The following is a 27,120-nucleotide window of genomic DNA, read 5'->3' as shown; positions in this document are numbered from 1 at the left end:
CATGTTTTAGTAGGCTGCCTGTCCTGTGTTTGACCTCTTTCTTCTAACTACCATAATAAGTGACACATTTTAATGAAAAGGAAAAGACACAATGTGTCATCAATGTTGTTCACTAATTATCACATTATACACATTCTGTGTGGGTTCATCTTCTTACTTCATTGTTCATGACACTCCAAGCGGATAAACTATTTAAATCAGAAACTTTGCATGGCTATTTGATCTAAGTTTTGTTTTATGACCGAAAGTCACACGGATATTCTAGAATGATTGTAGTGGCGAAGTGAGTTTACACATTTGGACCACAACCCCAAAAATATCGGAAGCCCTTCCAGTTTCTCTGAGCCATACTTGCAATATGCCCTTAAATTCCACAGTGCACACCTACAGTACCAACGTTTGAGGACACATGTGACTCCAAGACAACTATGTGTGTAGAGTTTATTAACTCAGCAAATGTTGTTTTTAATGTAGTCGACAACTCTTTGTAGTTATATGTGCATCCCCCATCACCCCTCAATGTCTGGTTTCAGTATGTGGTAAATGTTGAGCACTTCCTTCCACCCACACATATAGAGTCCTTCCTCATCTCACTCAGGAAGGTACTGTAGATATGACATGTGGGGACACACTAAGAAGCCCACCATTAAGCCATAAAATGGCCATCTGGAGAAAAGTGACCCTCTTGCTGTTTCTTACAGGTAGGATTACTATTCCTTGCTCTTCAACTCATCAATACATCGTTTAAATTTGACTATATATTTATTTATTTAACCTTTATGGTCATACAAACATTTGCATTTGCTTTTTGCAATTATATTCATAGCTCATTGATTTTCGTTTGCTTTTTCCCTGATCTATACTCACACAATCTCTTGTTTGCGTCTAAATGATCAAACAACTAATCCCTCAATTGTGTGCATTCTCCTGCGACAGGAACGTTGGTGAAGCCTGGTCTGAGCAATGTGATCCTGAATCAGCCACCAAGGACAATGGAAGTTCCTCTTGGTTCCTCTCTTACCCTGAACTGCAGTTTTATGCCCCAAACTCGTGTCACGGTGAACTGGTATTTCAGCCCAACTGGCCACTCAAGCTGCAGCTCCAATATACTGCTGAACAGCAGTACCAATTCGGCTGACAAAACTGGGAAGCTGGATGCTGGGGGGCATGTATCTAAAGAATCTAGAGAGAGTTGGTCCAGATTAATTCTTAAAGATGTCACACACAATAACAGTGGATGGTACTTTTGCCATGTCTCAGTAGAGATTCCCGTCCTTCAACAAGCATGTAGCAATGGAACTCAAGTTAATATATGTAAGTAGAGAAGTAAATCGATTTTTATCTCATTCATCAGTCTCTGTGAAATGTTTAGAAATGTTATGATGATGAGTCTTACAACAGTATTGTCAGTGGCAGCACTACTGTTGTTACTGAATGATATACTGTAAATATTTTTTTTAAACAACTCATTATGGTCTTTCTATTGCAGCGGACAACCAGATGAAAAGTACCACTTATACTCCATTGATGACAGGTAAATCCTCCAAACCATAGGCGCTTTCACTGTGTGTGTGTGTGTGTGTGTGTGTGTGTGTGTGTGTGTGTGTGTGTGTGTGTGTGTGTGTGTGTGTGTGTGTGTGTGTGTGTGTGTGTGTGTGTGTGTGTGTGTGTGTGTGTGTGTGTGTGTGTGTGTGTGTGATGTGCGGGTTGACTCATAACATACAGTCATCGCGGGCGGATTTAGGGTCATAAAATATTGGGCGGGTTGAATAAAGAGAAAACAATAACTTAAAAATCCATAAATGTATAATTATGGTGCAATTTCATTGAGGCTTTTATTGAATTATTTTAGGTTATCTGGCATTAGTGCATAAGCCTAAGCTTTAGAAACTAACTGTATACGTGAAATAGCCTACATGCCAATCGCCAAAGCTTTTGGGAACAGGCAGAAAAAGTTCATTTCAATCCATCAAGGCTAAAAAAAAATGTAATTCAGTAAGAGATAAGCTGCGAAATGGAACATTTAAAATAAAGAGAAGGGAGGGCCAGAAAATAAATGTTTGGGAAAGATTTGGGGAAGTGGTAAAAGAGGATAATAGCATGTTATGTGATGATTGAGTGATGGTTGTGATGCGCTATACAAATTCGACAGTCAGAAGACTGTTTTTTTGTTATTTCTGTTATTGCATCTTCTTCCTGGACCCTAACCATCTTTGCTCCTTGAAAGAAGCAGAGATCACAGAGAACTTTGTTGATGTCAACTAGATCAGCCTGGACTCATGGACTTGACATAACATTGTAAACGTAAATCTGGGACACTCAAATTAGTATGATATGTTACATTTGGTATGGTTACATAAGAGGTGTGGTTACTTAGGGCAAAAACAAAAGTTGGCAGGGGAAGGGTTAGCTAAAAGGGTTAGGGTTAGCTAACATGCTAAGTAGTTGCAAAGTAGCAAAAAATGTGTAGGGAGTTGAAAAGTTGCTAATTAGCTGAATTTCTAAAGATGTCCGTGATGAGATTCAAACTCGGAACCTTTGAGTTGCTAGATGTTTGCATTATACAAAAGGTTGTGAGTTTGAATCTCATGACGGACAACTTTAGCATTTTAGTTCATTAGCAACTTTGCAACTATATACTACTTTTTTGCTACTTTGCAACTACTTAGCATGTTAGCTAACACTTCCCCTAACATTAACCCTTCCCCTAACCCTAACTTGAACCCTTTTAGCTAACCCTTCCCCTAACCATAAGCAATTAGCCTAACTCCTAGACTTAACCTTAACCCTAAGCCCTAACTCCTAGACTTGCTAATGTTAGCCACCTAGCCACATAGCTAGAGCCCATAACATATGTGTTTTGCAAGTCGTAACATATACTACATTTTGCAAATTCATAACATATTGTACGTTTTCAAATTCGTAACATATAATATGAATTATAATTCGTAACATATCATACGAAATGGGTGATGGACATCCACAAAATAACACATCCATTAGAAATGTAACATATCCTACTAAATGGACTGTCTCGGATTTATGTACAAAATAATATAAAAATGTTCTGAGACTAGACTGACTAGATAGAATGAATGCTTCAATCTATTTATGACATTATTCTGGTGAGCAAGGGTTTATTTAGTCTTCTAGGGCAGCATATAATGACAGAAGAGAAGTTGACTAACAAATAATCTACCAAAATATCAGAAAGAAAATGCTATCTTTGACAGCGCATTTTCTATATTAGCGGGTTAGGATCGTGTGTGGTCCTCAGATTTTCACAATACATATAGTTGGGTGATTGCGGTAGGGTTATTAGCTATTGCGAATAGGTAAGGCTGAACAAACAGCTGACTTGCACACCACTAATGTGTGTGTTTGTGGGTGAGAAGATGTCGAATGAAATAACTCTGTCTCGCCCTTCCAATCGGGTTCTGCTTTTAGACTGGAGGCTGTGGGTAGCAGTGGGAGCAGCGAGTGCCATACTTGTCACACTGCTAGTGGTCATCTGGATCTTAATACAACGAAGGGGATGCAAGAGCAGAGGTACAAGACCGTTTTTGTTCCACAATATATTTATCTAGTATACATATTTTGAACTTAATTTCAAACCAGATCTTGTGACCTTAAAGCAGAGAGGAGTAGTTTGTAGAGGGGGAGGATGATCAAACCTAAAGCAGAGAGGAGTAGTTTGTAGAGGGGGAGGATGATCAAACCTAAAGCAGAGAGGAGTAGTTTGTAGAGGGGGAGGATGATCAAACCTAAAGCAGAGAGGAGTAGTTTGTAGATGGGGAGGATGATCAAATCAAATCACATTTTATTGGTCACATACACATGTTTAGCAGATGTTATTGCAAGTGTAGCGAAATGCTTATGAAACAGATGAAAGAAAGCTCTGTAATACATATACAGTTGAAGTCGGAAGTTTACATACACCTTAGCTAAATACATTTAAACTCAGTTTTTCACAATTCCTGACATTTAATCCTAGTAAAAAATGTCCTGTTTTAGGTCAGTTTAGGATCACCACTTTCTTTTAATAATGTGAACATTCAGAATAATAGCAGAGAGAATGATTTATTTAAGCTTTTATTTCTTTCATCACATTCCCAGTGAGTCAGAAGTTTACATACACTCAATTAGTATTTGCTAGCATTGCCTTTACATTGTTTAACTTGGGTCAAACGTTTTGGGTAGCCTTCCACAAGCTTCCCACAATAAATTGGGTGAATATTGGCCCATTCCTCCTGACAGAGCTGGTGTAACTGAGTCAGGTTTGAAGGCCTCCTTGCTCGCACACACTTTTTCAGTTCTGCCCACAAATGTTATATGGGATTGAGGTCAGGGCTTTGTGATGTCCACTCCAATACTTTGATTTTGTTGTCCTTAAGCCATTTTGCCACCACTTCGGAAGTATGCTTGGAGTCATTGTCCATTTGGAAGACCCATTTGCAACCAAGCTTTAACTTCCTGATTGATGTCTTGAGATGTTGCTTCAACATATCCACATTATTTTTCTTCGTCATGATGCCATCTATTTTGTGAAGTGCACCAGTCCCTCCTGCAGCAAAGCACCCCCACAACATGATGCTGCCATCCCTTGCTTCACTGTTGGGATAATGTTCTTCGGCTTGCAAGCCTCCCCCTTTTAACTCCAAACATAACGATGGTCATTATGGCCAAACAATTCTATTTTTGTTTCATCAGACCAGAGGACATTTCTCCAAAAAGTACGATCTTTGTCCCCATGTGCAGTTGCACACCGTAGTCTGGCTTTTTTATGGTGGTTTTGGAGCAGTTGCTTCTTTCTTGCTGAGCGGCCTTTCAGGTTATGTCGATATAGGACTCGTTTGACTGTGGATATAGATACTTTTGTACCTGTTTCCTCCAGCATCTTCACAAGGTCCTTTGCTGTTGTTCTGGGATTGATTTGCACTTTTCACACCAAAGTACGTTAATCTCTAGGAGACAGAACACGTCTCCTTCCTGAGCGGTATGACAGCTGCGTGGTCCCATGGTGTTTATACTTGCATACTCTTGTTTGTACAGATGAACGTGGTACCTTCAGGCGTTTGGAAATTGCTCCCAAGGATGAATCAGACTTGTGGAGGTCTACACATTTTTTTCTGAGGTCTTGGCTGATTTCTTTTGATTTTCCCATGATGTCAATCAAAGAGGCACTACGTTTGAAAGTAGGGCTTGAAATGCATCCACAGGTACACCTCCAATTGACTCAAATGATGTCAATTAGCCTACCAGAAGCTTCTAAAGCCACAACATAATTTTTTGGAATTCTCCAAGCTGTTTAAAGGCACAGTCAACTTAGTGTATGTAAACTTCTGACCCACTGGAATTGTGATACAGTGAATTATAAGTGTGTTAATCTGTCTGTAAACAATTGTTGGAAGAAATACTTGTGTCATGCACCAAGCAGATGTCCTAACTGACTTGCCCAAGTTATAGTTTGTTGACAAGAAATTTGTGGAGTGGTTGAAAAACAAGTTTTAATGACTAAGTGTATGTAAACTTCCGACCTCAAATGTATCATAGCACTGAGAGAGAGAGAGAATAAGAGAGAGAGGGAGACATGAAAAAACAGCAAGCTTTGTGCACTTATTTACAGAGCAGCTAATATGCACAAAGTGAGGTCTGCCCTTAGAGTGTGTTTAATGAGAGTTCAGGTGGTATGTGGTTAGAAGCTCTGAGACAGAGCGGGGGAGGATAGGTGAACGTCACAGGTTCATTCTTTGCAGCTTCTCAGCTGTGTCTTGTCCTTTCTGCCCAGTCTACGACCTTCTTGACAGTGCATGCTGCTGAGCAAGGACAGTTAATCAGATGTGAATATTTGTTGGTGTGACAATGACTTTGGGGTATTTTTTTTCTTGTGTGTTTCCAGAAAATCCTATCTATTCGAATATGCCTCCACCAAGATCTGCAATAAAACATCCCTCTCCGCATCCAGGAATACAGATGGACAACCAGAAGTTTCCTTCTCCTTTAAAACACACCAGGACCCCAGCCACAGCCCATTACAACAAACATGTCAGGACCCCAACTCCAGCCAGGACCAATGACAGCAAATATAGCCTAAAATCCTAAGACTTTTCATGATTCCAATTAATCATATTTCCTCTACTGAAACTATGTCAGCAAGTAATTCGTTATCTTGTGTGTTGTGAGTGAAGTCTGACTTGGTCCTATCCTGTCCTATTACATGAGCTATCACTTTAGTGTGTTTTTTTTCAGGGATTGCTGTTGATTACTTCTCCAGCAATTGGCATGCCATGGTAGCCTACTAAATTCTGAGAAATTATTGTTGTGTAAATATTATTCTCAGGGTCATTTAATGTTGTCCAAGTTCTATAAAGCATAATCTAGCAATAAAGAAAATAAGTGCTATTTTCTGGAATTTACAGTATGTTTTTATCAGTAGCCTTTGTAAAAAAAGACTGGGCAACACACTGTGGGCTTGAAGGAAATATCTACATCTGTTAATAGTGCATTAATGAAATTCCATATTTCAGTATTTTCTTGCAATTGTAGTGTCAAAATTGTGAACAAATACTATATGACTGGCAATTGTGCTATACATGTATGCAAGGACAGAAACATACATCAAGTTCGTTTTAGACAAAGTCTTTAAAATGATAGCCTACTAGACAACCACTTCAAAGGTGTCATCCTAAAAACAGAGCCAATGTATCGGTCTAATGTATCAGTCAATCAACGTCCATCCTTCGAAAATAGAAAAACTTGGTCACGTGATACATTGCCCCATCTAAGTACTTGTGGTGCTTTCACGACAACTGGGAACTGTGGCCTTCAGGTCGGAAATATACAAATATGCCCGAGTTTCCGGCTTGGAATTCCGTGTTGGAAGATCATTATAAAAAGATTCTGCCCAGTCAGAGTTCGTTTTTTTCCTAGTTGTCGTGAATGCACTGTCGTAGGAAGTGGAGATTTCCGAGTTCCCAGTTGTTTCGAATGTGGCATTGGTAGAGACGAATTTCAAGGGATTATCGAGCTAACGTGCACACTCGCCAGCAAACGTTACAAGTGGAGCCGAAAGATAATACCGATGTCCAATGGAAGATACTCTGGATCAATTTCTAATGGCGTAGACTGAGAATAAATATAACTGTTCCAGGTAAGTCATGTAGGCCTATTAGTATTTGAATTTTCGCGAGCAGCATTTGTTTGGTTGTTCTTCATGGGTGAGGTCAATTTGTAACAAGTGAAATTATTCTCAGCTAACTAGCCAGCAACCTTGGTAGCAGGTAAAGTGGTGTAACAAGATTATTATAAACGTCATACACTCCCTTTAGTGAACACCTTTGGCGAGTTTTAATGTGCAACGTTAGTGATTTTTCACCTGTCCTAATCAGTAATAATTCAAGAAGCGTCAATATTCGCCCGAATAAAGTAGTGTTATAGAACATCCTTTTAATTACTTACCTTTTCCCACCTGTCATTAATTTAATTTCTTTATCAGAATCAGAAATGTCATATTTTACGCCAAATTTATAACAAAGTCTAGGTGTGAGGTTGAATCAGCACAGTCAGGTCAGAAACATTGACCAGCTGTCCTAAATATAATTATGCAAATTGTCCTATTAATTATAAGAGAAGTGCTTTCAATCATGTATTATATGGAACCAATTTCTTTGACTAGCTGTCCACTGTTTTTAATCTATTCTCCCAAAGATGTCATCAACACAGACTGACATTAAATATCTGAACAATAAGCTGTATTTTCAGTTTGTCAATGAATATGTAATTAACCCATTAAACATATTGCATAATTGGTAGAATGCTCTATGTTTATGTTATCTGCCCATAAGCGATTTAATGAACAACGCTCATTGTTGTGTATTATGGACACACAATTGCACTGGGATTTGACACATGATGTCAAATCCCAGTGCAAGTGGTATGCTGCATAACAGCTCAGAGGCAGAAAACATTTGTGTAAATTCTCTAAATCAATAGGGATTGATTTTACCAGTGGAAACACATTGGACATGACCAGCCTGGTATGCCAATATTCCTAGTGGCAAAGTGGGACCTGGTCAATTAAATAGTCAGTTGGCAGAAGTTGGGTATTCCCATGAAACTGTGAGGAGCCTCTGTGAGCAGTCTAAGATTTGAAGGAGTTCATATTTTCCTTTGTCTCCCAGCTCCTGCTGAGACTTGCCCATGATGTGTTTGTGTAGGCAGCCTTGCCATGCATGTTTCACTGATTGTGCTCAATTTGTTAGAACAGGGCCTAGTAAATAAAAGGTTGTCTGTTTATACTCAAGTCATTGTATAAAACATTGTTTAATAAATTGTTATAGCCTATATGAAGTCCCCAGAGGCTGATCTCACTATTCATAACCCTGGTCATTCATAACCCCATTCATGGAAAAAAAGAGTTTAGCAATTAGTTGTATTATTCCAGCTAATTAACTTTCTCACCCTAACACATCTGGTGGCCTATTGTTACCTTGATAAAATTATTTATTTTAGTAATCTGAGCTAGTGAAAACATAACCTTGTCCTGAACTGGGTGTGTGTTTTCTACACAATGGTGTTTCACAACAGTGGCTATGACACAAGGAGTGTCAGAGGTGAACTCCCAGTTTCCTGTTCAAACCCAGCCCCATGGAACACACTGTCACTGCCATTCACTGCTCTGGTAAATCAGTTACAGTACAACTCAATTCTGTGCAGCAGTAGCCTACAGATTAGGAGAGGGCATTTTTGCTCAAGTCAAATGTAGAAGCACTAAGGCCCAGGCCCTATTCTCAGACCATCTGCACCAAATAAATCTCCAGATTATGAAATTGGAGTGTTAGTACGAGTTTGGGTTGTAGTATTCTGGGGGCTGCCATATCCAGTCTGCCACAAAGTACACATTTGGATTCCCTTTGCCTAGTCTAGTGGAGCGCTACATATTGAACTATGCCAGAGGTGATTGAATTTAATATCCATGACTAAAAATATCTTAATGACAGGAGAGTCCAGAACTGTTTAGAGAGCGTGGCGGTCTTGACCCCTGTTTGATTCCTGTAAACCTTTTCTGGCTGAAATTGTCTGATCACCTCCACATCTCTTCTCACTTAAGACTTTCCTGCTTTTTACAGGTGGCCTTTGAACCCTAATCCTTTCCAACTTTCTCCCTCTAGGTTGATAGTGTTGACACAATGAATGTCAATGTCATTGTCACTATATACATTGCCTTCATAAAATATTCAAACCATTTTACTTATTCCACATTTTGTTGTTACAGCCTGAATTCAAAATGGATTTTTAAAAATTCTCACCCGTCTACACACAATACCCCATAATGACAGCGAAAACATGTTTTTAGAAAGTCTTGCTTATCTTTTGAAAATAATGGTTGTGAATACTTTACAAAAGTACTCACACCCCTGTGCTATGACACTCTAAATGGAGCTCTTGCATCCAATTTCCTTTCATCATCCTCTACAACTTGATTGGAGTCCACCTGTGGCCAATTGAATTAGACATCATTTAGAAAGAAAAACACCTGTCTATATAAATTCCCACAGTTGACAGTTCATGTCAGAGCAGAAACTATTGTACCATGAAGTCCAAGGAACTGTCAGATCTCAGAGAATTGTGATGATGCATATATCTGGGGAAGGATCTCCATCGTTGGTAAATGGAAAAAATATGGAACTACCCAGACTCTGCTTAGATCTGACTGTCCGACCAAACTGAGAAAACGGGCAAGAAGGGCCTTGGTCAGGGCGGTGACCAAGCAACCAATGACCACTCTGATAGAACTCCAAAGTCCCTTGGCTGAGATGGGAGAACCTGCCAGATGGACAACAGTCTCTACAGCACTTCACCAATCTGAGCTTTATAGGAGAGTGGCCAGACTGAAGCCACTCCTGAGAAAAAGGTACATGAAGGCACGCCTGAAGTTTTCAAAGAGGCACATGAAATACTGCGCGCATAATCTTTTGCCTTGAGTCAATAATTGTACTATTTGGCCTGAATGCAAAGCGCTATGTCTGGAGAAAACCAGGTACAGCTCATCACCATCCCTACTGCAAGGCATGGTGGTGGTGGCATTATGCTATGGGGATGCTTTTCAGTGGCAGGGACTGTGAGACTGGAAAGGATAAAGGGAACAATGAATGGAGACAAATACAGGCAAATCCTTGATGAGAACCTACTTCAAAGTGCAAACGACCTTAGACTGGGGGCAAAGATTTTACGTTTCAACAGGACAATGACCCCACGCATACAACCAAAGCAATGCTAGAATGGCTTCAGAACAAGAATGTGAAAGTCATTGAGTGGCCCAGCCACAGCCCAGACTTGAATCCTGTGGAAAGACTTGTAGATTGCTGTTCACCGTCGCTCCCAATCTAATTTAACTGAGCTTGAGAAAATCTGCAGGGAAGAATGGGAGAAAATCCCCAAATCCAGATGTGCAAAGCAGATACAGACATAACCAAGACGACTCAAAGCTGTAATCGCCACCAAAGGTGCTTGTACAAAGTATTCACTCAGTGGTGTGAATACTATTGTAAATGAAATATTTCTGTATTTCAATTTCACAATGTTTTTTACAAATGTTTTCATTTTGTCATTATGGGGTATTGTGTATAGATGGGTGAGAAACTCTTTAATCTATGTTGAATTCAGGCTGTAACACAACACAACTTGGAATAAATCAAGGGGTATGAATACTTTCTGATGGTATGATAACTGAGTGTACAAAACATTAGGAACACCTGCTCTTTCCATGAGACTGACCAGGTAAAAGCTATGATCCCTTATTGTTAAATCACTTCAAACATTGTAGATGAAGTGGAGGAGACGGGTTAAGAATTATTTTATTTTTTTGCCTTGAGACAATTGAGACAGGGATTGTGTATGTGAGTTATTCAGAGGGGGAATGGGTAAGAACAAATATTTAAGTGCCTTTGAACGGGGTATGGTAGTAGGTGCCAGGCGCACCGGTTTAAGTGTCAAAAACCTCAACGCTGCTGGGTCTTTAACGCTCAATAGTTTCCCTTGTGTGTGTCAAGAATGGTCCACCACCCAAAGGACATCCAGCCAACTTGACACACATGTGAGAAGCATTGGAGTCAACATGGGCCATTATCCCTGTGGAACGCTTTCGACACCTTGTAGACTCCATACCCCAACGAATTGAGGCTGTTCTGAGGGCAAAAAGGGGTTCAACTCAAGATGAGGAAGGTGTTCATAATGTTTTGTACACTCAGTGTATATCCAAATCAGCAGGTAGCCTACTTAACTCATTTAGCATACCCTCAACATCTGCTATGTAGGTGAATTGCATCAATTATGGAGCTGTCAATGGTTGCTTACTGATTCAGGCATGACGCAATCAGAATTAGAAAATGTATTCAAATTGAGAAGTTAAATTGTACAAATTATATAACTTGGGCTTTGCGTAGTTCTAAATTTCAAAAGTTTTTTATATTGATCCTCAATCTGGTTTCTCTGGCTGTACTAGAAAAAATAACATTCATCTCCAAAAAAATAACTCTTCATCGGAAAGTGAGGGTGGTTGATCATGTGAATGGATGTGGCTTAGGTGTCATAAAAGCTTCACGAATCAACAGAGTGATGTGAATAGTGAAAACAGACTGGAGGGCCAGTGACATCATTTGACAACGTGTTTTTCATTGACTCACTCAACTTGTTAAATGTTTCATTGTTGGCCACAAAAAAAGACTTAAAAACACCAGGAAATCAGCTCCAAGTGATTTTAATTTTGGAAATCTGTTCCCAAGTATTCCCATGCGTAATAGAGACACGTGATCATATACAAATGTAAGCAAGGTTTGAAATGTTTTGGTCAAATATTATATCTGTTTGGGCTTTTTGCGATCAATTTGTAGTCTACAAATTATTTGTAATTATGTTCCGGCCCCCTGAACATCCACTTAAAAAGTCATCCCGCGGCTGAATTTAGTTGATGATCCCTGTTGTAGGCATTCCTGCTTGTCTTCCATGCTTGAAAATATCTGTCAAACACAGTGAATAACAACTTGTAGTCATTCAAACCAGCTGTAGTGCTTAACTGTAGCCCCCCTCGCCTGACGCGTAAAGTATGTGTGCTCTCCCTGCTCTGTCAACAGTTGAGCAGTCGCTAGCATGCACCCGCTCGTTTCTGTGTTTTTAAAGTAACGACAAGAAACCAGCATCTGTTGCAAGGGGCTATTTCTTTTGTCTGTTTAACAGCATTTCTGTGTTTTTGATCTCCGAAATAAGTCCTCAGTGTTTTGTTACCTGTCATGGATAGCGCCCTAGGTTTTTCTTGTGCACGTGACCTGGCTTGGAAAAACTCTGCATGGGCGCTTGTTTAGTCTAAAGGACAGGCTTAATACAGTCTACACAATGGATCCAACGGAGGGTTGTTTGTGTAGCTCTACATAATTCTTAGTACTGTAGTGAGGCTGAATTTTTCGAACTCGACGCAAACGGAGCTCTGTTTCCGAAGACTGAAATCACTGTGGAGAGCCCTTAACTAGGGCCCAGGGTTTGTCCATGTCAGGTCTTATGGTAAGGAAAAACACAAGTGCTCTAGTCATAGGAGCAGAAGGGATCCAACCCAAGTATTAAAACCAGTGAATCACAGGAACCTCTGAGTGTTAAATTAGATAATCGGTGTGATTTGCATGCATGCCCCAACCTGAGCATATTTCCAGCTGCTAGTATCCTGGTAATCAGAAGGAAGCGGCACACACCCAGGTCCTTATCATTGGGGGCAGACAGACAGGAAGAGAGAGTAAGGGAGGTGGAGTCCTATTAATTTCTTTCTTTTAGCCAGTTGGATCATAAAATCAATATGATATTTGTTTTGTCTTTAGACTACTTCATGCAGTCTAATGTTGAGTCGCTCTTACTCATGTATTGTGTTCTCATGTCCCTAGATGAGAGCCTCAGGACCAGCATAAAGATCCCCTGAATTGGGAAGTTTGAACTACCACATCCTACAACAGTACCTGGGACAGTATGGATTCTCTCCAGAGCTACAGAGGAGGTAGCAGCAGCTGCAAGTGTTTATGTTGGAGGCCGATACCATCATAGCTATTGACCATCAGAACACTAATACTGGAGTCTCTATAGAGACATGAACTGCTGACCTTGATCTACAGTGTGTTATTGTGTAAGCAGGACTAAGCAGTGCTCCCACCTGGGCACTACGCCATGTCTCCTCTCTCTGCTCTGGGTGTTTTCTGTGGATTGTTCCTTCCTCTGTCTCTCAGTGAATACAACACTCACAACTGTATCCCACGGAAGAGTGTCCTTTACCAGGGTAAGTCCCTCACTCTCACATCTCACCCTCACTCCCTGTTTTCTCATAACGGTGTAGTGGAGTGCATCTGTTTCCTCAAATACTAAAACGTTGGAATGAACACACACACAGTTTGTGATACAGAGCAATCATTGAGTTTTCGAATGCTTTCCTGTTTAGACAATATGAAGCTGTTCAGAGAGGAAGGGATTTGTAACTACTCCACCATGTTGGTTCGAGAGGATTTGGGCCTGCTGCTGCTCGGGGCTCGAGAGGCTGTCTATGCCCTGGACATCAATGATATTTCAATCAAGAAGTCATGGGTATTCAGTTATCCTCTTTAGCTATCAGTTATCCTGTATCATTTGCATACATTATTTTATAAATCACAAATGGACTGCAATAAAAGGCTCCTGAAACTACTCTGCGGTGACCTAATACCAATGCCTTGGAATCATAAATCCATTACCTAGAACATACTTTGATGTGCAGCTCTCTGTTAGGTATACTGGCGGGTCACCAAGGAGAAACAGATGGAGTGCACATACAAAGGGAAACATGCTGAAGTAAGTGGCTCCATCAATCATGAAACAGTTCTCCTCACAGATATCTGTGAAGTGAGTTGTTTATCTGAACACCAACTGAAGACAGGACAAACAGAACCAGATAGATTCACTGAAATCCATAAAATGACTTCTCATCCCCGTTCTCTTGCAGATCGAATGCCGTAACTACATCCGTACGCTGCATAAAGTGGGTGATGGCAGAATGTATGTGTGCGGGACAAATGCTTTCAGCCCCACCTGTGATTACATGGTAAGAATAGCTTGGCCAGAACAGGACAGTTAGGACATCTTCCTGTAAGAAGAGCTCTGGTATTTGAAGCTATCATGTGACTGCTGCAGACAGGCAGTTGTCATTGAATATTTACAGTGAGTGTGAAATGTTTGCATACTACAGACACCTGCCTTCACTCTTTCTACTGTTAGTGGCTACTGAGTGTAACACATTTTGCCCTCTGAGGATTCGTATAAAGTATATGCCTACCTCTCACTCCCTGAAACAGTGTGAATGAGTACAACTAAATAGTGGCTTTGTTTGTGACCGTGACAGACGTATTCTGAAGGACAGCTGAGACTAGAGGAAGCGCAGGAGGAGGGAAAAGGGAAATGCCCCTTTGACCCCTTCCAGAGATACTCATCCATCATGGTCGGTATGTACTGGGCCTCGTCTGTCTCTGGTTATCTGCTCTCACACAATGACAGACTTGTACATCCATTGAAGTCAAACTTGCACCAACTGAAAAGTGGGGTTTCAAAGGTGCAATCTAGAACTTTCATTTTCGGTTGAAAGTGCTGCCGCTGCACTTGTTTAAGTTTTCTGCTTTATGGCTCAATGTGTTTATTACTTTGCGTTGCCAGTGGCAAAATTGAAGATTGCACCTGTAATTCTCTAACTACTTACAATATTATTTACTTTGCTTGAAGATCCATTATGTTTCCCCCTTGTAATTCTTATGTCTCTGATCTGCCAGGAAATGACCTGTACTCTGCTACCTCAATCAACTTCCTGGGCTCTGAGCCTGTTGTTCTCCGCAGCTCTTCCTCTGCTCTCCGCACCGAGTTCAAGAGCTCCTGGCTCAACGGTCAGCTCTCCGTCGCTGTTCATACTTGTTATAAACTTCTATACTGCTATACACCATGCCTTATATTCTATTCATTTGTACACCATATCTCCTAACACCTGCAGATGAACTTTGAATGGCAAAATGTATCCATAGCATTTTACATACTCTGCGCCTTGAGTAATAGCCTAGATCCTATAGGTCTCTGTGGTTTTGAATTCTGAAACTGAACTTCAACTACTCCTGTAAAACAGTTCCTGATAGGTAGCGTAATAAGTGCTCATTATGTTTGATTTCAGAACCCAACTTTGTGTACATGGACCTTGTCCCCGAGAGCAATAACAACCCAGAGGGTGATGATGATAAGGTCTACCTGTTCTTCAGCGAGAACGCTATGGAGTATGACTTCTACAACAAGCTCATGGTGTCACGAGTGGCTCGTGTATGCAAGGTAACAACTTGTTACAAATTTACTTTCAGCTGCAAGACGTACAAGTTACATTGGTCCATACATGGTATTTTAAATATAAAGAACAGTACACTGTTTAAACAGTGCAAGGGTATAGTGTGTGCATGTGTCCTTCTCTCCAAAAGTTTTCACGTGTTTGACTAGAATTCACACTGTGTAGGGGGATATGGGCGGCCAGCGGACGCTCCAGAGGAAGTGGACGTCGTTCCTGAAGGCTCGTCTGGACTGCTCTCTGCCAGAGTCCAGCCTGCCCTCCATTGTACAGGATGTCTTCCTACTCAAAAATGATGACTGGGGCAAAAGTGTTTTCTACGCAGTGTTCACTCCCCAGTCGTGAGTATTCTCAATAGAATCCAGTGACTTTAAAGTTGGTAACATTGTTTCAGTAGGAAGTGGACTGAGATTCACACTGTTTTAAATGGTTGCTTTACATGCACGTTTACCATAATCATATGGCCAGGAGTTTTCCCCAACCATGTGACCTGACCAGGTAAAAGCCCTGGCTAATGGAGGGATAACTATGGCCTAGGGTATTTATCACGTGGTCAGGAAAGACATAGGGCCCTAACCATAATATATATTGGTGGTTTGAAAACATCAAACATGTTTTTGTGACTGTGTTTGCGCTAGGAGCTTGTCCGACATGTCTGCAGTGTGTGCGTACAGTGTGTCAGCTATCGGAGATGTGTTCAATAAGGGGAAGTTTAAGACACCAGTGACTGTGGAGACGTCCCATGTGAAGTGGGTAATGTACAGTGGAGAGGTGCCCACCCCCAGACCTGGAGCTGTAAGTCCCAATTTAATATCATTGTGAATCTCTAAATGGTTTAGGGCCACAAAAGGAAATTATCAACTTTTCTACATTTCAACTACTAACTCCGCACTAATATATTTATTATCAAGTTATTACCACTCATCAATCCTTTGTTTTTCAGTGCATTAACAATGCAGCACGGGCCCTTGGGATGGAGCGCTCCCTGGACCTGCCAGACAAGACCCTGCAGTTCATCAGGGACCGGCCCCTCATGGACGAGGCCGTGCGCCCTCTGACCGGGGGTCCGCTGCTGGTCAAAAAAGGTGCCATGTTCACGCGCCTGGTGGTGGACAACGTGCTAGCTCTGGATGGAGAGAGATACGCAGTCATGTTCATCGGCACAGGTACTGTACAGCACACACACAGCCCCAAAACATACTTCTTTTGGCAGTGGATATCAATGACATAGGTGTCCTTCTCTTCTTACAGAGAACGGCTATGTGCAGAAGGCAGTGAACTATGCTGGGGAGATGATCATCATTGAGGAAATACAGCTGTACCAGACCCCAGAGGCTATCAGGACGCTACGCCTCTCCTCCAGCACGGTAACACTAACTCAAGTCAATCAAACTTGATTTGTATCACGCATTTAACAAATGCGTTATTCAAATTTCTTATTGGCAACTCTGGTTTAAAACCCCATGGTGCAGCAACATTTTACAAAGCATTTTGCAAAACAACATTTTACTGATAAAGGTAATTCATACAATGTAAACATAACGGTTTTTCATGATCAATGTCAGTTTGTTGTCTACAGGCACTTCTGCAGACCGATGGTTACTCATTTACGTTTTATTTCCTTGGCACTTACAATAGAGCATTCAAAGAGAATGGCATTGTCATTGCTGTTACTAACAGTGGGTGGAGCCGACTCATCGAGCTGCTGACACTCATGTGGTATTTGCTTGTTTGTATTCTTGTTTCCTCAGGGTCAGTTGTATGCAGGCTCAGATTTTGGAGCAGTGCAGATGCCTCTGAGTGACTGTGGCCGCTATGAGTTGTGTCTGGACTGTGTCTTGGGTAGAGACCCTTACTGTGGATGGGACCTCTCCACTGGCATCTGCTCTGCTGTGGCCAGTTCATCCTCTGACACGTACGCTCCACACTAGCATTTTCACTGGGGAGTAACCTCTGACTTTAAATAAGGATTACAAGTGTTTACTATATGTTAGAATTTAAGTATACACTTGATATATTAGGGTATTTGTCTTTCAGGAACATGATTCAAAGTCTAAAAGATGGTGATATATCAAAATGTCCAAAATCGGGTAAATTGATTTCACAATATTTCACAATAAATGTTCAGCACATTACCAACGAAGAACAGATCTAGTCATCACTTCCTTTGACAAGTAGATACACATAGAAATAATTGTGTTTTTTTTTGTGTGTTTGTTGCAGAGACTGTGAAGCCAGAGAACTACACCTTAGTCCCTGGGAACAACATCAAGCTGCCGTGCCATCCTGCCTCCAACCTGGCTCAGGTACACTGGCTCTTCTTAGGGCAACAGCTGCATGCTGACGCTAAGTATTACATCTACAACGGAGGAATCCTTATTCTTAATGCCTCTGCCTCCGACGCGGGCCAGTACATCTGTGAGTCTGTAGAGCAGGTGAAAAGAAGACCACACACCAGGACTATGGCAGTCTATCAACTGCGGCCCCACACTAATGCAGATGGTGAGGAGGAGGAGGAGACGACGACACAGTCCCCCCGTAGCCACAATATCCCACTACCAGAGGTGCCACAGACTTTGGAGCCCCCGCTCCCTCCTGAGTCATGGAGTGTAGACAGCAGGGTGGTAGGCCTGCAGGTGGCGGTAGCGCTCCTCTCTCTGATGCTGCTTGGTCTAGTAGCCTGGAATCTATATAAAAGGAGCTTTAGAAACAGATCTTCAGAGAACTCCGGTGTGGGCCAGGTGAAAAGGCTGTCAGTTGACTACATTCAAAATAGGACTTCAGTGATTAAGTTGCTGGGACCTACACCCAGTCATAACGCAAACAATAACCATCACGCGGTCATATCTTTCAAAGGGAATGGGGAGCACCACTTTTCTCCGGGAGGCAATATTTCCACTATGGATGGGTTAGGTTACATTGACAACGAGTCAGAGATCTGACCCTGAGTGTTAACCACTCTCTGGGGTTTGCTCTCTTTCTCTCACCAGGCAGCTGATTTAGGACACTATGGCAATGTCAAGCTCTGTACATTGGACTTGCGATAGAGGGGAATGTTTTATATTTTTCTAGGAATTGTCCAGAAAAACATTTTCCCACCAGGTTGAATTTATTTTATATAGTCATGCCATAAGGCAAATATACAGTGAGCTCCAAAAGTATTGTGCCCAGTAGAAATGAATGGTAAATAAGTCATTGTGAGTCACTTATTGTAAATATGAATAATGTTTCTAAAAACATTAATGTGGATACAGATAGTCCTGAATGAATTGTGATTAATTAGAAAGTTTACAGATCAAATGTCATACCCACCTCTCACAATTACAATAACAGGGGAGGTTAGCATGATATTTGTGCATCTAACTTTCTCACTCATAATTAGTCCTGAATGAAATTGTGAATATTTGTAATCATGATAGCATCCACATTAATGGAGAAGTGTGTAGAAGCATATTTAATTTTTTATTTACAATAAGTGACAAAGATGTCAAAATATTATTTACCATTCATTTCTATTGGGTACAAAATAATCTGAAACACTACCAAAACAAACAGCAAATGCATCCAACAAGTTTAGAAAGGGAAAGACCTCATCAGTTGTTCAACAGAAATGTGTCTTCCGCATTTAACCTAACCCTTCTGAATCAGAGAGGTGCGGTGGGCTGCCATAAATCGACATCCACGTCTTCGGCGCCCAGGGAACACTGGGTTAACTGCCTTGCTCAGGGGCAGAACGAGTCACAAGCTTGATGTAATAATCATTGTGTGTTAGGAATATGGGATCAAATACTGAACTACTTTAATACAATTGAATTTGTCCCAGTACTTTTGGTCCCCTAAAATGGGGGGTGGAGGTGAGAGACTATGTACAAAAAGTTCTGTAATTTCTAAACGGTTCACCTGAGATGGATGACAATTACTCTCAAATTAAATCTGACATTCTGCACTTTAACCTCAGCCATTGTATCATTTAAAATCCAAAGTGCTGGAGTGCATAGCCAAAACAACAATGTGCCACTGTCCCAATACTGTTGGAGCTCACTGTACTGTGCTAAATATTTTGTACAGTTATGGTATATTTCAAATATTTTGTATTAAAGGCCCAGTGCAGTCAATGTGATATTCCTATATTTTGTATATACAGTACGAGTTCAAAGTTGACACCTACTCATTCCAGGGTTTTCCTTGTATTTTCTACATTGCAGCACAAGTGAAGACCTCAACTATGAAATAACACATAGGGAATCATGTAGTAACCAAAAAGTGTTAAAGTAGACACCATTTGCCTTTGACAGCTTTGCACACTCTTGGCATTCTCTCAACCAGCTTCATGAAGTAGTCACCTGGAATGCATTAAGTTAATTTGTGGAATTTCTTTCCTTTTAATGCATTTGAGCCAATCAGTTGTGACAAGGTATGGGAGGTATACAGAAGATTGCCCTATTTGGTAAAAGACCAAGTCCATATTATGGCAAGAACAGCTCAAATAAGCAAAGCGAAACAACAGTCCATCATTACTTTAACACATGAAGGTCATTCAATCTGGGAACATTTCAAATACAGTCACAACCATCAAGCGCTATGATGAAACTGGCTCTCATGAGGACTGGCAGTTACCAACCTCAGAAATTGCAGCCCAAAAATGTTTAAGTAAAAGACACATCTCAACATCAACTGTTCAGAGGAGACTGTGAATCAGGCCTTCATGGTCAAATTGCTGCAAAGAAACCACTAAAGGACACCAATAATAAGAAGGCATGCTTGGGCCAAGAAACATGAACAATGTACTTTAGACCTGTGGAAATATGTCCTTTGGTCTGATGAGTCCAAATTTGAGATTTATGGTTCCAACCGCCGTGTCTTTGTGAGACGTAGAGTAGGTGAACGGATGATCTCCGCATGTGTGGTTCCCACCGTGAAGAATGGAGGTGTGGGGGTGCTTTGCTGGTGACGGTCTGATTTATTTAGAATTCAAGGCACACTTAACCAGCATGGCTACCACAGCCTTCTGCAGCGATAGCACAAACCAGATGGGATATCATTCATTTTTCAGCAGGACAATGACCCAACAACTCCAGGCTGTGTCAGGGCTATTTGACCAAGAAGGAGAGTGATGGAGTGCTGCATCAGATGACCTGGCCTCCACAACCACCAGCCACAACCCAATTGAGATGGTTTGGGATGAGTTGGACCGCAGAGTGAAGGAAAAGCAGCCAACAAGTGCTCAGCATATGTGGGAACTCCTTCAAGACTGTTGTAAAAGCATACCAGGTGAAGCTGGTTGAGAGAATGCCAAGAGTGTGCAATGCTCTCAAAGGCAGGCTACTTTGAAGAATCTCATATTTTGAGATTCACACTTTTGGTTACTGCATGATTCCATGTGTGTTATTTCAGTTTTGATATCTATTATACAATGTAGAAAATAGTCAAAATAAAGGAACTCTTGAATGAGTTGTGTCCTTTTTGACTGGTACTGTATGTATATGTAGCAGAAAAGCGATAAATACAAAATGGGTCCTCAGAGTGGTATGGGTAAAAATGTACAGCAACCGACAGTCACTTCACTGGAATTAGTTTTTCTTCTGGGAGTTTGTTTTACACAATGACAGACATGAGGTCTGCCTGTCATAATGTCCCTGCCATTATGATCTACTGAAAGCTGTGAATACAGTATTGGTATGGCATTTTGTACTGTATTGAAAATGGATGCATACTTTAAAGTATGAAGTAAACGTAATGTGGTATTTGTTTGATTGAAATGTTTATGGTAGTGAGTCATTGCTAGTCTCGTACGACACATCCTAATCTCGCAAGCTTACATTGTTTCACTCCACGGACACAGTATCTGTGTAGCAAAACTGAATGAAAGCTTGTAAGATCAGGGTGGCTCGTGCTAGGCTTAGTCATTGCAGCAACACATTTGAAGCATTTTCAAGAATGTCTTCTAAATATTCACTACAGAATGACATGCATTACAGACAAGCCATACAAAGCAAATTAAAAATAAACCTCTATGGTAGTTAACCCTGGAGATGAACACTTGAGTATGTGACTTAACTTATTATTTGATCTTTCTATTCAAGATGAGTGGCTGCCGCTCTCCCAACCACATTGTAAACGCAAAGCTCCAGCCTGGAACACACTGACTGAGATTAGCTGTTTTGGAGCACTGGCTAGAGAGAAGGGGTATTACACAACAGGGCACTGACCATCAAAAGCAAAGAAAGATCAGTGCACTGCACAGGATGAGTGAAAGATAAAAGGCTCAGGTTGAATTAGAAGGATACAGTATCTAACAGTGATATGTTTAAGCACATTTCTCATTGGCTTCATCTAGTAGCAGCACTTAAGGCGACAGTCAAGGGGGGGAAAGAATTAACATGCAAATACCTCATGTACGATTAAGGCGCATTTAGTTTTCAGAAACAAGGCAAAAGCAGATCAAGCAAGAAGAAAAGGTATCAAAAACAAACACTTGTATTTAGTTTTTTATTGATATTACATCTCATCACTAAATAAAAAAATGCACTATATAAACATCCATATTTCCAACTTCAAGGAGAGGACCCTGATCCTTCAGTCATGTCCAGTAGTGTTAAGGCTTTTGTTGATTTCATGAAGTACAGTATTGTACTGGCAAGAATTGATCACTGAATATGGCTGCCAAAATTGATCCAAAATCAACTTTGGAATCACCTTGCTTCTTTTCTGTTTCAGACATATCAATTTTGTTGAACAGTTAATTCTGCTTCTGTAATATAAAGACCCCTTGCTCTCCAAGTACAAAAGAAAATCATTTTTTTTCAGTCGCTATTTCAAATATGAGGGAACAGATTAATATTTTGAGAGTAGAAAATAAATGTAAACATGTAATGGATCATATTTTTCCAACAATATAAGGCTTAAATGCATTTCCCTGGAAAAGATTCCCACTCCAGTAAACAATGTCTATAACAGTGGCCTCTTAAGTCTAAAACAAAGTACTGCTGAATAAAGTCAGCTGATTATGCCTTTTTTCCCCTTAACATTCTTACTTAAATTCCCGCTATGCATTTCATATAGTGTCACGGTGAGATTGTCCTAGTGTGGCGTGGTGGACTATCTTGCATGCCATGGAATAAAGTGCTCTTTCTCCATCTAGAGTCCACTTAGAGTTTTATTTACCAGGGGCCATTGTCTGGGTAGCTTGGCACAGCGGGGTATTGGGGTAGGCTTGGGCCAGTTTCATTGATAGCATTGAAGCCGGCCTCTCTCACAGGGGCGCTCTTCCAGAGTCCAGTGGTCCACTCTTCCTGTGCACGCTCAAAGCTGCCCCCTCCGCCACGGTACATCCCATGAACCTGATAGAAGCAGAGCAGACAAACCAACCAGTCATTCAGGCATGAAAGTTCATTCTCTTTCCTTGCCTACAATGAGAATTGTCAAAACGGTGGTGTATTTTTTTCTGGTTTGTGTGTGTGTTTCCGGGGTGCTCGTGCATTTTTCAGGTGTGTGTATGTGCGCACGTTGGACTCACCCTGATGAGAACCAATCCCATCAACACAGTCACCAGAGTAAAGAGCAGAGCTGAGAATAGCATGACTACAGCAGAACCCACGTTGTAGCTGAAAAACAGCACTGTCGCGATCCAACCACTTTGGGTGTTTGTGGTGGAGCAGTGGGGTTAGTATTTGTCAATGGCATGAATACTGGATTACATCAACTGTAGTTATTCACCTATCACAGCATGACACTGCAGTGAGTAAAATTAAGGTGGCATTGATACATAATCTACAGGTGATCTTTATTGACAAACTGAAGATTTTTCTATATTCCTGAGGTAAGTGAAACACAAGCAATTCAGATATAGCAGCCAAAGTCCTAGACAGTCCCTTCCAGGCTTGAGGAAATAAAATATTCATACTCACCAAGCACCCCAACCAGAGATGCCCACCGTCTGAATGAGAGCGAAAACACACTGGAGGAAGAAGATGAAGAAAAAGGCCATGAAGTTGAAGGAACTGTCAGCTCTAAGAAAGACAAAGGGAGTTATGAAGTCAGTCAAGAAAATTGTATTTGGAGTGAAAAAATATAGATGTTCGGGTTGACGTTTGTTGAGTGGACCTTACCGAAAGGCCTTGTAGAGAGGTCTAAACCAGCATGTGTAGCTGCACGGACTGAAGAGAAGAACCCAGAGCAGGGAAAGGCCAAAATTGGCTGCACTTCCCCCTCCTGCCCACCAAGCTATACATGACACCACGTTCACACACAGTGTGACTGAATACACTGCAGAGAGAAGCAGAGATAGCAGAAAACATTAACATTCACTCAGCATTGAATGAAACACAGTCCAGTTCCCAGAGTAGGCCTGTGTGTGACTCAAGAAGGTTTGTTGGTGTAACTCACACATCCAGAGGTTGTAGACCCTGCGCACCAGCTGTCGGTGCGGGGCTGGGATCTCCTCCTCCACATTCTGGTAAAAGCAGGGCTTGATTCGCAGGAACTTCGGCAGCAGTGGGAAGTTGTTGACCCGCTCTGAAAACAGATGATTACAATGTGGGAAAACAGGATGTCAGTGCAGAAATGGCACAGGAAAACAAGAATACAGTGAAATTTGAGATTTTCTTTAGCGATATAACAAATGGTGAGGCACAATGGTGAAAGTGATCAGTGTTATCAGTTGATCTTTAGGTCCACAATTTAACTATGAGAATGTGATTAAATGATCATAATAATATACAACAAAATAATAAGTAGAATTACATGTCAGGATATTATTTGACAATAAATAGTATTGTTTTGACAATTGTAATATTATTTTTGCACTAGTTGGCTGTAGCTGCACCAAAACTCCAGTATTTCTCCATCTTGTTTTTAAATAGGGAGACAATTTGATTTCAGAACTTATTTCCATGAGTGATCAAAACTTGTTTTCTCATGGCTCCCTCTTGTCCAGCTGCAGCAGACATATGGTGAGCAATACATATAGCATCTTGAGAATTGCAACACATCGTATCGGCACCAATGTATCTGGATAATATCAATAGCAATTCCCAGCCCTACTGAGTACGGTATGGCTATTTGAATAAAAGGTTTGAGTGTGTCACTTATCTGTGTCATGCATATGCATTACTTGTAGCAGGTACATGTCATGTTTAATGAAGAACATAATTGAATTGCAAAACATTTAGATACAAACCTGTCATTATGAAATCCTATGCGTGTCCTTTCCTGCAACATAATACAAATAATTGGCACTTTCCATCTCATAAAATTTCAATGACAAAAAAAGTATAAATAATTATCTGGGTACTTGCAGTGTCTAATTTACAACTAATCAACAACAACAACAAAACACAAGTCATGTCAAGATGATGACAAAAATGAAATTATATGCACGAGATGGCCAGGTCACGTGTCCCTCCTAGATACGGGTACGCTAGCTAGGAGGTAATATTTTCTGTAAACCCAGTTTAAATAATAAACGTAGCTTTGATACATGTCTTATGTTAAGTTAAGTGGCCAATTATGATTTGGCAATAAAATATAAGACCAGGCGTAAAATAAAATGTTTGAATATCTACCTCTATTAGCAAGCTAACGTTAATTAGCTACAGTAACGTTAAATTAGCTAACACTGTCAGTATGTAGATGATGATTTGTTAGCGGTCTTCAAGCGAAATGTAATGAAAAGGCTAGTTGCCGAGTGGATACAGTGAACTGGTTGATAACAGGTTCAATGTTAATTTAAAGAAATAAAGCTAGTGACTGTGTAACTTATTTTCTTGTAATTCAATGTTTCGCTAGCACCTACCTGAAAACCACTAACTCCAGTTCGGTTCGGGATGGTCGACACTAGCTACCACAGCCACAAACTCATAAACACCGCCCATTTCTACAATCTATCTTCTTAAAAGCAGATTTTTACAGCTAAACCTAATCTCAGTCCTAACCTTTACCACATTGCTCACTTTATGCCTAACCTTAAATTAAGACCAAAACGCGACATTTTGTTTTCATAAATTTGTACCATATAGCCTATGTGGACTTTGTGTCTGTGCTATCTAGCTAGTAGAGAAAACTGTTGGGGTCGCGTGCAACCAAATCTCCCGCAATGCATTGAGGGAGTGGTAGTTCAACTTCAGGTCCCACCAAGGCAAATTTGAATACAATTGTTTCGATTGTGAATCTACAGATCCCGTGACCTTATATAGCGCGTGGAGGGAAGACGTGTGACTTCAGAGAGAGATGGATGATTCTTGTCCCTTGACATGATAACAGCTACGTTATGGAAAATTGGCAATGATGTATTTTCTTGATCAACTATCAGTTTTGTGGAGTTGATGTTGAATATGATTTTCTATTGTCAGGAGTTTACTATTGCCCGATTCCCTTGACATACGTTATATTGTATTATATTGTATTGTATACCATATGGTTAGCCTACATATTGGTACCATACAGTGTCCTAGAAATATTTTCTACAACACATTTTGCACCCCACAGTAGCAGAAACCCAAACATAATATGTGAAGAAACTTCACTTCTGTTGATCTCAGTCATACCTAGTTAATCCATCACTAACTCGTCAATTTGCATCCCACACCTCAACAAAAGACTCATACTTTCCCAAACCATAGTATTTTCTGGTGATTTTCATTGAGACATGATACTTGCCAACTGTGTTCTCCAATGAGTTAATCAATGATCATTGTGTCTGTAACTCTGAATTGTATTTATTTGTTGAGAGAGTGCATCTGACAAGGAGGAGCCCACACATGAAGGCCTTGTGAGAGGAAGAGGAGATCGACAATAAATTATTTTTCCCTTTATAGATTTCATTCCCTCCTCCGCCTTACATCTTCTTGTTATTTTTTAGTACTACATTGACATTGATCACTGCATTGTTGGGTGTAGAGTTAGGAAGAAAGGCATTTCACAGTACTTGTGCACTTGGGGCTCCTGAGTGGTGCAGTGGTCTAAGGCACTGCATATCAGTGCTAAAGATGTCATTACAGACACCCTGGTTAAAATCCAGGCTGTGTCACAACTGGCTGTGATTGGGAGTCCAATTGGGTGGTGCACAATTGGCCCAGTGTCATCTGGGTTTGGCTGATGTAGGCTGTCATTGTCAATAAGAATTTGTTCTTAACTGACTTATCTAGTCAAACAAACATGACATCAAATTGAAATTGGTCACATATTTAGTAGATGTTATTGCAGGTGTAGCGAAATACTTGCGCTTAGGAGCTAGAAGCAGAGCGGCCATATCTGTCAGGCCATCTTTCCAACGTGTGTCTGGTCTACCTCATGTGTCTTCTTGTCAGAGAGGTTTTGCCTTTTGTATTATTTTTCAGTTCTTCTAAATTGTCGACTGTTTTGGCATCATTTTATTTTCCCATTAAAACAATTAACTGACATTCAGACAGACATTCTGTTAATTTATTTAATATTGTATGCATGCAAGCTTGTATTTTGACTACTTCACAGTACATACATCGTTTCTGATTATCAACATGTTTAGAGTATTTACTGGTTAAAACACACTGAGTGACTTTGTCCAATCACGACTTTATTAGAATTTTGTTCCACGACACTAATCAGTGAAATCCAATCACTGATCGTACTCTCTTGAAAACAGAGAAAGCAACCTATCATAAAAGAACAACATCTCAAAAGAAGGCGTGACTGACAAAATATCCAGAAAAAAACGTCTAGATCCCGCCCTTCGGTCGGGTCGTGATCCAGCGTTCTGGCCAATCAGC

At 40.7% G+C, this 27,120-nt stretch overlaps 2 protein-coding genes and 1 long non-coding RNA gene across 5 annotated transcripts; 2 read left to right on the top strand and 1 right to left on the bottom strand.

Moving 5' to 3' along the window:
• The first annotated feature begins 597 nt into the window (after positions 1-597).
• LOC135511726 (uncharacterized) lies at positions 598-6,396 on the top strand. Its single transcript, XR_010451307.1, has 5 exons — positions 598-701; positions 937-1,314; positions 1,490-1,534; positions 3,448-3,549; positions 5,900-6,396. It is a non-coding gene; the product is annotated as an uncharacterized LOC135511726 (long non-coding RNA).
• Positions 6,397-6,808: 412 nt separating this feature from the next.
• LOC135512815 (semaphorin-4E-like) lies at positions 6,809-21,420 on the top strand. Of its 3 annotated transcripts, XM_064935225.1 has the most exons (15): positions 6,810-7,150; positions 12,927-13,312; positions 13,472-13,614; positions 13,795-13,857; positions 14,009-14,107; positions 14,405-14,504; positions 14,826-14,936; positions 15,215-15,366; positions 15,545-15,717; positions 16,015-16,171; positions 16,320-16,542; positions 16,628-16,743; positions 17,128-17,291; positions 17,414-17,466; positions 17,600-21,420. In XM_064935225.1, exons 2-15 carry the CDS (start codon positions 13,204-13,206, stop codon positions 18,316-18,318), a joined length of 2,382 nt encoding a protein of 793 aa, XP_064791297.1. In that variant the 5' UTR covers positions 6,810-7,150; positions 12,927-13,203; the 3' UTR covers positions 18,319-21,420. The 3 variants fall into 3 exon arrangements, with proteins under 3 accessions (XP_064791299.1, XP_064791297.1, XP_064791298.1); XM_064935227.1 differs by lacking the exon at positions 17,414-17,466 and having other exon boundaries at positions 6,809-7,150; positions 17,600-17,828; XM_064935226.1 differs by lacking the exons at positions 6,810-7,150; positions 12,927-13,312 and having other exon boundaries at positions 13,542-13,614; positions 13,784-13,857.
• A 428-nt stretch (positions 21,421-21,848) lies between these two features.
• On the bottom strand, positions 21,849-25,437 carry LOC135512816 (secretory carrier-associated membrane protein 4-like). Its single transcript, XM_064935228.1, has 7 exons — positions 25,170-25,437; positions 24,555-24,586; positions 23,762-23,890; positions 23,485-23,641; positions 23,284-23,385; positions 22,893-23,010; positions 21,849-22,716 (listed from the first exon to the last, which is right to left on the bottom strand). Exons 2-7 carry the CDS (start codon positions 24,559-24,561, stop codon positions 22,537-22,539), a joined length of 693 nt encoding a protein of 230 aa, XP_064791300.1. The 5' UTR covers positions 24,562-24,586; positions 25,170-25,437; the 3' UTR covers positions 21,849-22,536.
• Between the last annotated feature and the right edge of the window lie 1,683 nt (positions 25,438-27,120).

This window comes from Oncorhynchus masou, chromosome 24, assembly GCF_036934945.1.
Source record: "Oncorhynchus masou masou isolate Uvic2021 chromosome 24, UVic_Omas_1.1, whole genome shotgun sequence".
In the NCBI taxonomy this organism is placed as follows: Eukaryota; Metazoa; Chordata; class Actinopteri; order Salmoniformes; family Salmonidae; genus Oncorhynchus; species Oncorhynchus masou.
Note: the sequence above shows the minus strand (reverse complement) of the source record. Positions and strands in the feature narration are given on the sequence as shown.

What these genes read in the sequence shown, in the direction of transcription:
- LOC135512815 (XM_064935225.1), top strand. Translation starts at nt 13,204, where the DNA reads ATGTCTCCTCTCTCTGCTCTGGGTGTTTTCTGTGGATTGTTCCTTCCT. An exon ending in GCCCCACCTGTGATTACATG is followed by an intron (nt 14,108 to 14,404) that starts GTAAGAATAGCT and finishes TGACCGTGACAG; the next exon opens with ACGTATTCTGAAGGACAGCT. An exon ending in TACGCCTCTCCTCCAGCACG is followed by an intron (nt 16,744 to 17,127) that starts GTAACACTAACT and finishes TTGTTTCCTCAG; the next exon opens with GGTCAGTTGTATGCAGGCTC.
- LOC135512816 (XM_064935228.1), bottom strand. An exon ending in GGTCTACAACCTCTGGATGT is followed by an intron (nt 23,642 to 23,761) that starts GTGAGTTACACC and finishes TTCTCTCTGCAG; the next exon opens with TGTATTCAGTCACACTGTGT. An exon ending in CCTCTCTACAAGGCCTTTCG is followed by an intron (nt 23,386 to 23,484) that starts GTAAGGTCCACT and finishes TGTCTTTCTTAG; the next exon opens with AGCTGACAGTTCCTTCAACT.